The sequence below is a fragment of the Aspergillus terreus genome, genomic scaffold, assembly GCF_000149615.1.
Source record: "Aspergillus terreus NIH2624 scaffold_11 genomic scaffold, whole genome shotgun sequence".
NCBI classification, from domain to species: Eukaryota; Fungi; Ascomycota; class Eurotiomycetes; order Eurotiales; family Aspergillaceae; genus Aspergillus; species Aspergillus terreus.
The window spans coordinates 690021-702369 of record NT_165934.1 but is presented as its reverse complement, the minus strand read 5'-3'; the positions used below and the strand labels follow the sequence as shown (position 1 = coordinate 702369).

At 51.3% G+C, this 12349-nt stretch overlaps 5 protein-coding genes across 5 annotated transcripts; 3 read left to right on the top strand and 2 right to left on the bottom strand.

The window, feature by feature from the left end:
* Window positions 1-230: 230 nt before the first annotated feature.
* On the top strand, window positions 231-1669 carry ATEG_07673 (putative pathogenesis associated protein Pep2; the record flags this gene model as incomplete). Its single annotated transcript, XM_001216294.1, has 4 exons — window positions 231-925; window positions 1004-1055; window positions 1101-1129; window positions 1189-1669. The coding sequence occupies 4 exons, from the start codon at window positions 231-233 to the stop codon at window positions 1667-1669; spliced, it is 1257 nt and encodes a 418-aa protein (XP_001216294.1).
* A 167-nt stretch (window positions 1670-1836) lies between these two features.
* Window positions 1837-2517, bottom strand: ATEG_07672 (shikimate dehydrogenase family protein; the record flags this gene model as incomplete). Its single annotated transcript, XM_001216293.1, has 1 exon — window positions 1837-2517. The coding sequence occupies one exon, from the start codon at window positions 2515-2517 to the stop codon at window positions 1837-1839; it is 681 nt and encodes a 226-aa protein (XP_001216293.1).
* A 2259-nt stretch (window positions 2518-4776) lies between these two features.
* On the bottom strand, window positions 4777-6009 carry ATEG_07671 (uncharacterized protein; the record flags this gene model as incomplete). The annotated part of the gene is made up of 2 exons (XM_001216292.1): window positions 4777-5747; window positions 5817-6009. 2 exons carry the CDS (start codon window positions 6007-6009, stop codon window positions 4777-4779), a joined length of 1164 nt encoding a protein of 387 aa, XP_001216292.1.
* An 869-nt stretch (window positions 6010-6878) lies between these two features.
* On the top strand, window positions 6879-8918 carry ATEG_07670 (uncharacterized protein; the record flags this gene model as incomplete). The annotated part of the gene is made up of 6 exons (XM_001216291.1): window positions 6879-7160; window positions 7231-7500; window positions 7554-7680; window positions 7791-8212; window positions 8284-8467; window positions 8557-8918. 6 exons carry the CDS (start codon window positions 6879-6881, stop codon window positions 8916-8918), a joined length of 1647 nt encoding a protein of 548 aa, XP_001216291.1.
* Window positions 8919-10179: 1261 nt separating this feature from the next.
* ATEG_07669 (uncharacterized protein) lies at window positions 10180-11035 on the top strand (the record flags this gene model as incomplete). The annotated part of the gene is made up of 2 exons (XM_001216290.1): window positions 10180-10665; window positions 10715-11035. 2 exons carry the CDS (start codon window positions 10180-10182, stop codon window positions 11033-11035), a joined length of 807 nt encoding a protein of 268 aa, XP_001216290.1.
* Window positions 11036-12349: the final 1314 nt, after the last annotated feature.

Here is a 12349-nt window from a genome sequence, read left to right as displayed (position 1 = left end):
CTGCGGTTTTCGTACGAGCAAACGACAAGAAGTACCTTTAGCATTCCTGGCGGCGCAGGTTTGGTCATTTTTGGTCATCGCTAAAAGTCATAACCGTCCGGATGCGCTCCTAGCCGATCACCATCGGGTGTGCGTCGGATCATCTACAGTGCATTCCCCGGAGAACTTTGGCTACTTAATCTCAATCGTACACTGTGAAGGCCCTCAATCTTACTTACACTGTCGTCATTATGCCCGACTTGCACACCCTTCCGGCGGGCTCACGCCCAGAACGCGCCATCCGCAATAACGGTCCGTCCGATCTTGCCCTCGAGCGATATAAACTCCGGGAGCTGGCAGAGGGATGGCCGTGCTATCGGGACGCATGTGAGTGGGAGAACCTGCGCTCGATCTTCCATCCCGATGCCCATATCTACACCACCTGGACGGGTCTCACGCACCACCTCCAGTTCATCGAGGCCTCCAAGACGGGGATGGACAATGGTGTGTTCATCATGCACCGCATCCACGGGAGCACAACCGATATCGACCCAAGCGGGGTACGTGCTGTTACCAAAATGAAAGCCACCATCACCCAGAGGTTCTCTGGTCTCCCCTGCGTCTCTGGGGGCACCTGTGAAGCTGATGCCGAGAGCGACTGCCGGTTTATCTTCTTCTGGGAAAAGCTGGACGGCTCCGAGTATCCGGAGTTGGACCAACAATGGCGGGCTCGCTTTGTTAGACACTGGTATGAGAAAGACAAGTTGATCGCGGTGACTGCTGGTCGTGATCCTGTTATCGACCTGGAGAAGTTGCAGCAATATCCGCCTGGGTACCGGCATTTGGCATATCTACAGGAATCCACCATGGGCGTGAAAGTTCTTCTCGACCTCCCTGGACATCGGAGAGAGGGGTCGACTGTGAACGGGCAGAAGCATGATCTGTTGTATGTACAGGCCCGCGACTGGGTGGAGGGAAAGGATGTTGCGTGGTGATCGGGCTTGGGCTCAAAGATTGTATCTAGTCAGGAATATCCAATGCTTCACGGATGCAACAGCTACAAGGACAACCGCGGAGTGGGTAAAGACGTATCCGATCTACTACACTTTTGACAAACGTAGTTCCCCACTACGCTTAAATCCATAGCCTTGTATGCCGCGGAAGTCCGACACATTGGCTCTGTATTTAAGTCTATCATGTTGGCTTCAGGAGAGAAATACGGATGAAATATCTATTCGATGTCATCATGCCGTCCCTCCTTCTTATTAATGGTCCCAACCTGAACCTCCTGGGCACCCGCGAGCCTCATTTATACGGTGCCACCACCCTCCGAGATGTTGAGGAAATGTCAAGAGTCCAAGCGAACAACTACGGAATAGACCTCGAAACCTTCCAATCCAACCATGAAGGCCATATTATCGACCGCATCCACTCCGCCCGAGGCCACATCGATGTCATTATCATCAACCCTGGCGCATTGACGCACACGAGTGTTGGGCTACGCGACGCTCTGGTCGGCGTCTCGATTCCGTTTATCGAAGTCCATATCACGAATGTGCACGCGAGGGAGCCGTTCAGGCATCATAGTTATCTATCAGACAAGGCATCGGCGATATTGGTTGGTCTGGGAACTTATGGATACGAAGCGGCCATTCAGCATGCAGCTAAAAATATGATTCGCAAGAACTGAGCTGGCCAAGGCGTGGCCTTGGATGCCTCCTTACGGGTATATATCCTATTATTGAAGAAATGCAGTATAGGTGACATTCCACATAACTCTCAAAAGTGTAATAATAAGACGTATTTGCTCTGCTTCCAGCAGGAAGACGTACATAGCTCCAACCCCACCGTGAACAGTTACAGAGTATGCTCCCTTTTCCTAATCTCGTCGGCAACTGCTTTCCGCATGACGGCTTCCGGTGGTTCCAGCCCTGTCCAGAGACGAAACTGTTCAAATGCTTGCCTGAGGAGGACCTCCAATCCATCAGCTTTGACCCAACTGGTGTGCTTCATAGCGGCGGCCAAGAGATGGGTAACGCGAGGCTTGTATGCCATCTCAATGCATAAGCCGCATTCTTTCTGAAACAAATCAACGAAGGCTTCAGTCGGGTAAGCCTGTCCCGGAGTTGTCCCAATGATGAGGTTGGGAGCCTCGGGAAGTCGAGTAGGGAATCCGACGGGGATGACCTTGCTCAGGTACTCAAAGTCCTGTGCGACCTTATGCGCTGTTGCCAGTGTGCGATTGGCGAGATAGATGTGTTTGACTCCAGCCCGGATCAGCGCATAGACGCCTGCTCGCGCAGCGCCTCCCGCTCCAATGACAAGACCAACCGGGGCGTCGAGCTGATTCTGCCTCAGATACTCCGTTACCAGGCTGTACAATCCGTACCAGTCCGTATTGTCGCCATGGACACTTCGCCTGCTCGCTCCATCGTTTGACGGTCCATGACGGACAGCCAGCGTGTTGATCGCTCCAATGGTGGTGGCGGAGTCAGCGATCGAGTCGCAAAACTTGTATGCGCTCAGCTTATGCGGCATGGTGATGCTGGATCCTCCAAAGGCGGGATCTTCCATCAAAGGGCGCACAGCATCCAGATCTGGGCATTCTTGGATTCTGTAATGGTGGGGAAGGCCGTGGTATAGGAATCCTGCGTTGTGTATGACTGGGGACAGGCTTTGTGATATGCCCTGGCCGAAAATATAATATGTCTTTGATGCGGACATGGAGACGAATGAGTAGCAGAGGACAAATCTCTATAATAAACTGTGCGTCGTTTCTCCTGCCATGAGTGCTCGCTGTATCTTCCTATATGATGACCATCGGTTATATTCATATCCAAGCACAAGGCGGGACCGGAACCAGTAGCCGAACCGGATTGACAGGCATGAACGCATTCAAGAATCATCTCGAGGATATAGATAGCTCACCTTCCAGCTCAGCCACTCGCTTCCGGTCATGGGTATATCCTGCGGCCCTTGGCTGCTCTACCTTACTTCCCATACCCTGGTCTCACTATGCTGATTGAATGGCTATCTTCATATTCCAAAGCCCATGGCTCATTCAAAACACTCCGGTAGCGGCCATGTTCACTCCAGGAAATGCGGCGCCGGTTGTTACTTGCTTGCATGCGGGGACTTCCTCGAAAGCTTACATGTAATAGTGGTACTGACATCGAGTTTGTAACCATATCGTCCACAAGTGCAACGATACCTATGCCAGGGAAAGCCGAGTCTGAAAGTGGACACGGTTCAGCAAATGGTACACGCGCCTCAACAGCCTGGGCATACTTGTCGGCTGCGTGACAACAAACACTCGGTTGGGAGACAGATGCAAGTAGTTTGAGCCGATTCGCGATACCTCATTGATCTTCAGCGCACTCTCCTTTCTTTACCCTTATGGCTGCTTATCGCCCGGAGGGAGTCACTCCTCTTCGAGTGGGATGAAAAAGCAAATATGGCGAGCTGAAGGAAAGAACTAATGCAAGGCTGCCTCGAGGGTCAGGACTTATGACACATAAAGGGGTTCCTCTCCAACTCCAATTTTTCTGTCTTGATGTCGGCTTCTATGCCACATGACCAAAAATCCAGCGCTGGTGGTTGCTGGTCGCTTATACCCAACATTCTATTCTCATTCACTCCTCTCTGAACCTCTTGCTACACAGGGGTATCCTCTGATTGTACTATGGCTTTGCTCAAAGCTATCGTACCCCTCCTACCGGCCTTGATTCACGCCCATACAAAGTAGACAAGTGTGAGGTGACTTCTCTAGATATGTGCTCTGCAGGTATATATGAGGTTGCCTTTCCCTGTCGCTGGTCTATTTGTGCTTGACTTCTTGGTTGGTTGGTTGGTTCATAACACTTCGCCCTTGGGGGCACTCATGGGAACTGACTAGTTACAATGCCGTTTGGGAAAGCGCAGAACTCGAAATTAGGCCAAATAATTGAGATCTCTTACTGCCTTAGGTAAAAATTCCGATCCTTCTTTGGGGAGACAGATAACATCTATCCTCGTAAATTCTATCCTTTCTCGTCGGCATGAGCAAGCATCCACTCAAGTTCTGTGCCTCTGCATGAGCTCCGCAAGAAATTACTTATTTTCGATTTTATTCCAAGCCCGATTTTGATTGGTATCGTGATATACACTTACACTGCCGGAATTTGGAGACGAAGTTTCGCAGCCCCAAGAACAGCACCTTGTTAATGGACTGAGTTCGAGATAGTTTGCTGAGAGCGCTTTGGGAATTTCCTTCTCAGTTAATGAGAAATGCTTTGCCTAGTTGGCCGCCCGAATACCTACAGTTTCCTGTACCCTGTTGATCTTCAGGAATAGTATGGGGCTTAGTACGTGCCAGCTGTAATGATCCAAGATACTAGCAGCCATACGTCCCCTCCAAGGTGACGGCAGGCATCTCCACTGGTGCTTAGACGCTAGGATCTGTGATCATGCTAATTTTGAAATCAGAGGGTATTACCGCGGAGCTAGACAATGAAGCTTCAGAAAGCCGCAGACCTGAGATTACAGTGGTCCTGGGACTCTGGACCCAGAACAATAGAGTGCTTTGGGACTGCCCAAGTCCCATGACTCCGGTCCAGGTCCGAGGACCAAAATAGAGCCCCAGGACCGCCTGCGAGTGGCCCCCAAGAATATAACATACGTTGGATCTGGCGATATCTCGTTTCAACGTCGCACTATCTAGACTTCATTTGCTTGCTCGCTATACGTGGTATTCGCAAAGTCAGATTAACTATTTGTACGCTGTAGTTTTAACAAAATCCTAGGAGAGGAGTAAAGAAATCATATCTTCATAACAGCTGTCTTTTTAACCGGCTGCATCTCAATATTGACCTCATTCGTCACCAAAATCCGCTGCGACATCGCGTCCCACTCGGGGTCGTGGGAATTCGAATCCGTGAGTTCCGTCCGATGACCAGACGAAGACAATTTTATGATTCGCGTCTCCCCAGTCTCGTTATAGCACTCGTCTGTGCGTGACCAGGGTGTTGTGCTTGGGCGCTGCTGGCGCGCTTTTCCGCTCGACAGCCCAAAGAGTCGGGCGAACCGGCCGCCGAATGCGGCTTTGAGGAAGATGCGCATGGTGGGGAGACAGGTGCAGACTATGCCCGTGGATACTTCGATTATAGACCACATGTATCCCTTGGCGTACAGCCAGGTTGTGTCGTACTCGCCGAGAACAAGCATAGATAATATGAGGCGGGCTATTGCGGCGGCGCAGTCACTGTAAATATTAGGTATTGATCCAGTCAAGGCTCTTGAAGTTTGCCAATTCCATTTACTTCCTGGTTTATAAGGAAGAGGAAGGGAGACGTACAAAAGCCCTATTGCAAAAATCAACGATAAAGCGATCTTCTGCGCTTGGGGCAACTGGATCTTCCACACTGATGGAATCGGCATCAACCACACGGCGAAATCGGTGATGATATTTACTATCGCGTATCCAATTGCGAATTGCCGAAAATCCAAACACGTCCCTTTCGTCGTCCAGAACGCACTGATCGGCTTGCAGTTGAAGATGGAGAGGAATGTCATGATGATCGCCCAGACCACGATCAGTCCGACCACGCCGTAGACTAGCCGGAGGAACCGCGAGTGCTCGAAGATTCGCCGGTACAGGAATAGCAGAGAGAGTTTGACGCTGGGTGGTGCGAGGACGTAGAAGATTTGGAAGAAGTAGAGAAGTTCCGCGAATATGGCAACTTTTTCGGGTGGGAGGGCTGCGCGGTGCTTGCCGAGGCCATTCATTCGGCCTGGATTGTTGTTGCATAAGTATCATACAGCTAAATGGTTGTGTACCAGATATAGAACCAAGTACTTACAGCCGATGAAAATTCCGTAGAGAACCCAGTCCCAGAACAGCGCGACACAAATCATCCAGTCATCGGCCCCAAGCGGCATCTTTCGCAGTCGTCGCGCCGCAAAGCGTCCAAAGACGGCGAAAGTCGCTAGCACAATGAAGATGCTGTTTACCACCCATAGCGTCGGTCCGAAGTCCTCGTTGAGGTTTATCATTGTCGGGAATCAGCTTCGACTTTCCAACATCGATCCGAAGCCAAGTGAAAGCCGACTTCCTACGGGAGGGAATCGAGAGTCGAGAATTTAAAATCAAGAATGGTCCCACTCCTACGACTCATGGAAGATGTGTAAGATCTCCAACTTTTGTGTTATTGATATCATTTCTTAATGCCTGAGTGTCTAGGTACTGAATCTGACTTTCGACAAGGTACCCAACCCCATGGCATCAGGGGCCGGCGTCCATGGAGAAGGATAAAAAATCTCGCACTGTCATCTCCAGTGGGGCCTCGCAGGGATTCAGGGTCCAGTCACTCGTGCAAACGTTCAAAAATGGGGCCACACGCGTCACCTAAATAGTGTCAAACTATATAGATACAGGCGGTTTGCAGATCCAGCGCGGCCTGTCTCCGAGTGGGATATACATATATTGGATGGTGTGACAGTCGTTGGACTTTCAGTTTTCCGCCCAGGATCGAAAGAAGGCGATTTGCAGATTCAGCACGGCCTGTCTCTGAGTGACCTAAATAGTGTCAAACTATATAGATACAGGTGGTTTGCAGATCCAGCGCGGCCTGTCTCCGAGTGGGATATACATATATTGGATGGTGTGACAGTCGTTGGACTTTCAGTTTTCCGCCCAGGATCGACGGAATGCGCTAATGCAGACAGCTCCACACCCAAATTAACAGTGATGCAACATTGGGGTCGAAAACTGGGGTGTGTCTGCGTCAGTTGACTTCGGTGCTTTTTTATACTCCGTATATGATTGACAGGAGAATGATAAGTTGAAAGAGAGAGACCCTGGCCGAAGATCAATTGATTACACCCTACCATTGCTTCAATCATCCCCGCCGGCAATACTCACCATGACCGTTGTCTCACAACAGAAGCCCTGGCAAGAGATCGCCCGCCAGGTCCAAGCGGCGCGAGAACGGTCAATTGAACAGGTCGACCCAGACATTGCAGCCCTCCCAGAGACACACGCGGGCAGAGTCATCGATGTGGCCAGGAATTACCTCTCGCCCTCCGAACAGGCCATCAGTGAGAGCTCAGCACAGACCCTGGTGGCTTCCCTGGCAGCGGGCAAATTGACTGCGCTCGCTGTGACGAATGTGTTCCTTCGCCGGGCTGCAATTGCTCAGAAACTGGTGAATCCTAAATCCTCCCCAAAAATTCTGTCCTCGAGCTTCCAATCTAACTCTATTGTCTTCTACCCAGACAAACTGTATCTACGAACTCCTGCCCGAACGCGCCCGAGCCCGAGCCAAGCAGCTCGATGCATACTTTGCCAAACATGGAAAGCCCTCCGGCCCCCTGCACGGTCTCCCGATTAGTATCAAGGAACATGTCGGCCTGGCAGGCCGAGACTTGTCTGCCGGCTTTGTGAGCTGGGTCGAGCAGAAGAGCGCCGAAGATGCCAATATCGTCAAGATCCTTCTTCAAGCCGGTGCCGTCGTGTATGCGAGGACAACCGAGCCCCAGGGACTGGTGAGTGGCCAAGATTGCGAATCTGTCTTGTATTGGAGACATAGCTGATGGAGCTTTTCCATCTTTGCGGTAGATGGCCCTGGAAACGTGTAGCAATATCACCGGTACCACTACCAATCCGCATAACACCGCTCTCACGCCGGGTGGCTCCTCTGGTGGAGAGTCCGCACTGCAAGCGCTGTATGGCAGCCCTTTGGGGATTGGATCAGATATTGGTATTTGCCCATATACAAACCCCACCCCTTCTTTCTTTTCACTCGCCCAGCGATATTATTCTGATGCCATAATAGGTGGAAGTATCCGTTCCCCCGCTGCAAACTGCGGCCTGTATGGCCTAAAGCCCTCAACAGGCCGGCTACCCCTAATTGGCTGCGGTGCATACGTCCTAGGCTGCGAAACAATCCTCGGGACACTGGGCCCTATCTCGCCGACACTGGGCGGCGTTGAAATCTTCATGAAGACTATTATCGAGTCGAAGCCTTGGCTGACTGACCCCATGGTGCTGCCAATCCCGTGGCGCGATCAGGACTCACATATCCGTCGCGATGGCAAGAAGTTGACTGTTGGTGTGATGTGGACGGATGATGTTGTGACGCCTGCGCCGGCGGTGACGAGAGCGCTAAGGGAAGTTGTAGAGCGGTTGAAAGTTGTTGAGGGAGTTGAGGTCATTGAGTGGAAGGCTTTTCGGCAGAAAGAGGCTTTGGAGATTTTGGTGAGTTGATCCCTTTCTGCCATGTTGTCATGATATGCGTAGGGGTTGAGTTATTGACTGATTCAAAATAGACAAAACTGTATGCCCCGGATGGTGGGAAGGCCTTTGCCAGACATCTCGAGTCCTCCGGTGAACCTTATACACCACTTACTGCGTGGACCCTCCGCGATACTCCCGGTATTGAAGAACTCAGCCCGCAGGGTGTCTGGGACTGGACTGGCAAACGAGAGCTGTTCCGCTATGCCTACTTGCAACGTGAGTAACCGCTCGTCCCGTATCCATTAACCAGGTTGCCTCGTGCCCCTGCAAACCGAACTAACTTATTCTATCTACAAAACCTACAGATTGGATCACCACAGCCCCAGAAATGGACGTAATCCTCTGCCCCGCCTTCCCGACTCCGGCACCCCTCCATGATACCTCGCGGTACTGGGGGTATACTTCTCTTTTCAATCTACTCGATTACTCGGCCCTCGTGTTTCCAGTGACAAGGGTTGACCCCGAGCGTGACGCAAAAGATACCAGCTACACGCCGAAGAATGAGTTTGATGCGTGGGTGTATGAGCACTATGACCCCATGACGCAGAAACATGCCCCCGTGTCTTTGCAGCTTGCTGCGAAGAGGTTGGAGGAGGAGAAACTTTTGCAGGCTTTTAGAGAGATTCAGGAGAAGATTGGGTTGCCTTTTGTTGATTGTTTGGCGTGAATTTGGTTATAATTCGGTGTCACCCATAACCTAACCTGATCCATAATGCCCATCTTAAGTCGGGGTCGACTTGAACGATCCCGACTGGGCTATTAAAGTCGCCTCGCTGGATGAGATACAGGTTCGTCGTATCGTAGGTCGTCGACCAGCTCACATTCATCTGCGATCCTTTGCTAAAACATTGCGGCGTCCCGTTGGGATAGATAAACTTCTCTTCTTTATACAGGCTCGGGGGAGGGAGTATCTCCGAAGGGCACTTAGCCGTAGTACAGGAGAGAAGCCAGAAGACGAGGGTTCTGGATAATCGAATTGTGTCACTCTGAGCTTCGCACAAGAGACCCAGCTCGCTGCTGACATCGACAGAGAAGATCTATTATCCAACGCCCCATCCCCCTATTTTCTTTCATTTTTAGTCGGTTCGGGCCGCACGGCGGGGTTGGTCAGCCTCCGTTAACAGCCTTGTTCACAACTAAGCCTAGCGGATCAAGGACGGCATAGGTCACTCGAATCAGATGGAAGATGGAAGCGCGCGCAGCGCCACTACGTCCAGGGTTCACCTTTATGATCTAATTACAAGATCTGTGATGCATATTGGTGCGGGTCTATCTTAACCGAGCCTGCTTCAAGTGGCCAACAGGCGCTAAAGTCACGCCCCTCGGACTCGCACCCATTCAAAAAGACACCACGGACCATTAAGCAACTATCGGATCGAGGATTCATCTTAAACCGTTGAAATTCGCATCAAATCCATTCATGTGGTCATTTCTCCCCCGCGGGAGCAAGCCGTTGCCGCGATGGATCTATCTGGCTTCCCCGTTTCTGAGCTGTTTTATAGTTGGGTGGTATCTATTCTGGCCGAAGAGCGGGAGTCCCGCCAGCTCCCTTATTATCACCCCGGACCCGGAAAAGATCGAGTGTCCCTCCGGTTTTAAGAATATTCACGTCGTGCTCAAGACCGGTGCGACGGAAGCTATACCCAAACTTCTTATCCATTTTAACACTACCTTGCGATGCGTCCAGAACTATACTATCTTTTCCGACTACGAGGACGAGATCTCTGGGGTCCCAATCCACGACGTACTCCAAGGGGTCGACCAGCGCATCAAATCTACCCATCCCGATTAAGCTCTACACCCATCTACGCCAGTCCGGAAAAGAAGCACTGTCGACATGGGACTTGCACCACGACGATCCCAGCACGCCATCCGGCAAGCCTAGCAACCCCGGCTGGATCCTCGATAAGTGGAAGTTCCTCCCAATGATGCATGAGACCCTCAAAGCTCGCGATGATGCCGCATGGTACTTCTTTATGGAGACCGACACGTATGTCCAGTGGGCTAATCTCCTTAACTGGCTTATGCGATTCAACCCAGACGAACCATTCTACCTAGGCAACCAGATGCAGATCGGCGATGTAATCTTCGCCCACGGCGGATCAGGCTTTGTGCTCTCCCAACCGGCGCTGAAACGCGTCGTCGACTACCATTCCACGCGGGTTGCAGAATGGGATACATACACAGACCATCATTGGGCGGGTGACTGCGTGCTAGGCAAGGCGCTCCAAGACGCTGGCGTCGGGCTCCTCTGGTCCTGGCCGATGATGCAGGGCTCAAACCCGTGGTTCTTTGATTATTTGTCGCCAGCATTTGGGAAGACGCCCTGGTGCTATCCACCAGTAACCTATCACCATATGACGCCCGAGGGGGTACAAGCAATGTGGGACTTTGAGCAGATGCAGTCGAGACAGGTGAGCGGTGTCTCCCAGAATAGGAAGATTGGCTGCTGACACCGTAAAGGATAGAGAGGCGAATGTCTTGTATCGCGACGTATTCCAAACCCTCATCCAGCCTCGACTCTCCCAGAACGAACCAGACTGGGACAACGAGTCACCAGATGTCACCGAGGGAGTCGCAAGCGTCGCTGATTGCCAGGCGCAGTGCGCGCTGGATGCGGAGTGTCTTCAGTACTCGTACGAACCAGGACGGTGCCTGACGTCGAAGCTGGTGCGACGGGGGAGCCACAAACCGGGGGTCATTTCGGGGTGGATGGCGGAACGGATCAACCAGGTTGTAGCGGAGCTGGGGCCGTGCCAAGACATAAACTGGATCCATCCATAAACTGATAAGCTGTTAATATTCTTGCAACTACGTCTCATTTGCATTCCCTAAGAGGCGACGCCGAACCGACAAATAAATGACAACCTAGAGGACATGCTGTCCTCTTTGCCGTCAAGGCTAAGGAAAGAGGAGATACTGACGCAGGGGTAGTTAGCGACATTATTATTAGATAAGAAAGTGATAGGGCTTGTATAGTAACTATATCTAATTCCCTATATCGAAGTAAACTCTTTGTCTCCAAAGAGTGGACGGGCCTGGTTTAACCTTATATAAAGCGTTTTCTTTTCTCTTAATTTCATTTGTGATATCATCTATGCCTGTTTTGTATTAAGATTATTGTATATTTCTGAGATGGTGTTGAGGAACTTTCACGCCGACGCTTCACGGGATCTCTTTACCGAAGAGTATTAGCTACTATAATTTTGGTCTTATTTGGGCAAATGTGACTTCCGGCTAGCTCGAGGGTGTGTAGTATTGAGGTGGGTGAACAGGGGCCTGAGCTGCCCTGAAGGAAGACTGAATAGAGCGACAAGCCGCCCACGCAGCGCCTAGTGAGTACCGCCATACTTATGCTGTTGTATGTTTTTTTTCTTATTCTACCTAGCAAAGGGAGATAGATTGCCTCAGGCCATACTCCATATCGATGCAACCGAGCTGCTAGTAGAGCGATGGAAGGAGTCCTTCACTAGTTTGAAGACTATGCGCGAGCTACTATCAGGTTACACACCAGTATAATAATCGGTTTTGGTCTTCATGCGTGTAGGGCAGGCGGCTTCTTTAAACATCCCGACTGGATAACGAAATGAAGCGGCCATCATGCCTGACCATGCCTGTGAGGAGGCATGATGCAATGCAGGGCCGTAATGCGGGACGATCGTGGCGTGAATTGACTATCCTGTTGCTATTGAGCCTCAAACCCCAGTCTCTATCTCGAAGGGTGAGACCATAGTATCCAACCTGGCTGTACTATGGTCGTCTTCGGTTTTCGGATCTCACGGAGGCTGTCGTAATGTGTACAGATACTGCAGGTTTGCTTGGATGCGGACCACCATGTCCGGCCTCTCCCCGTCGATGCTCCGACAGAAGCTCAAAGCCTCTTTCCAAAGGTCCTCCGCATTTTGTAGCTCTAGCTCCCCGATTTCATTCGCCGCCTGCCTCTCTTTGCCCTCTGCCATAAATATCCAAGCCAGCTCGTCAATGGCTCGCATGGTCTCCATGTGGTGCCTTCCCCCACCAATCAGTATAAACCATGATGATCTCCAGGAGCAAGGTCTGAGCCTCGGCGAATCGGCCAAGTTTAGGTCAAAGCTCTTC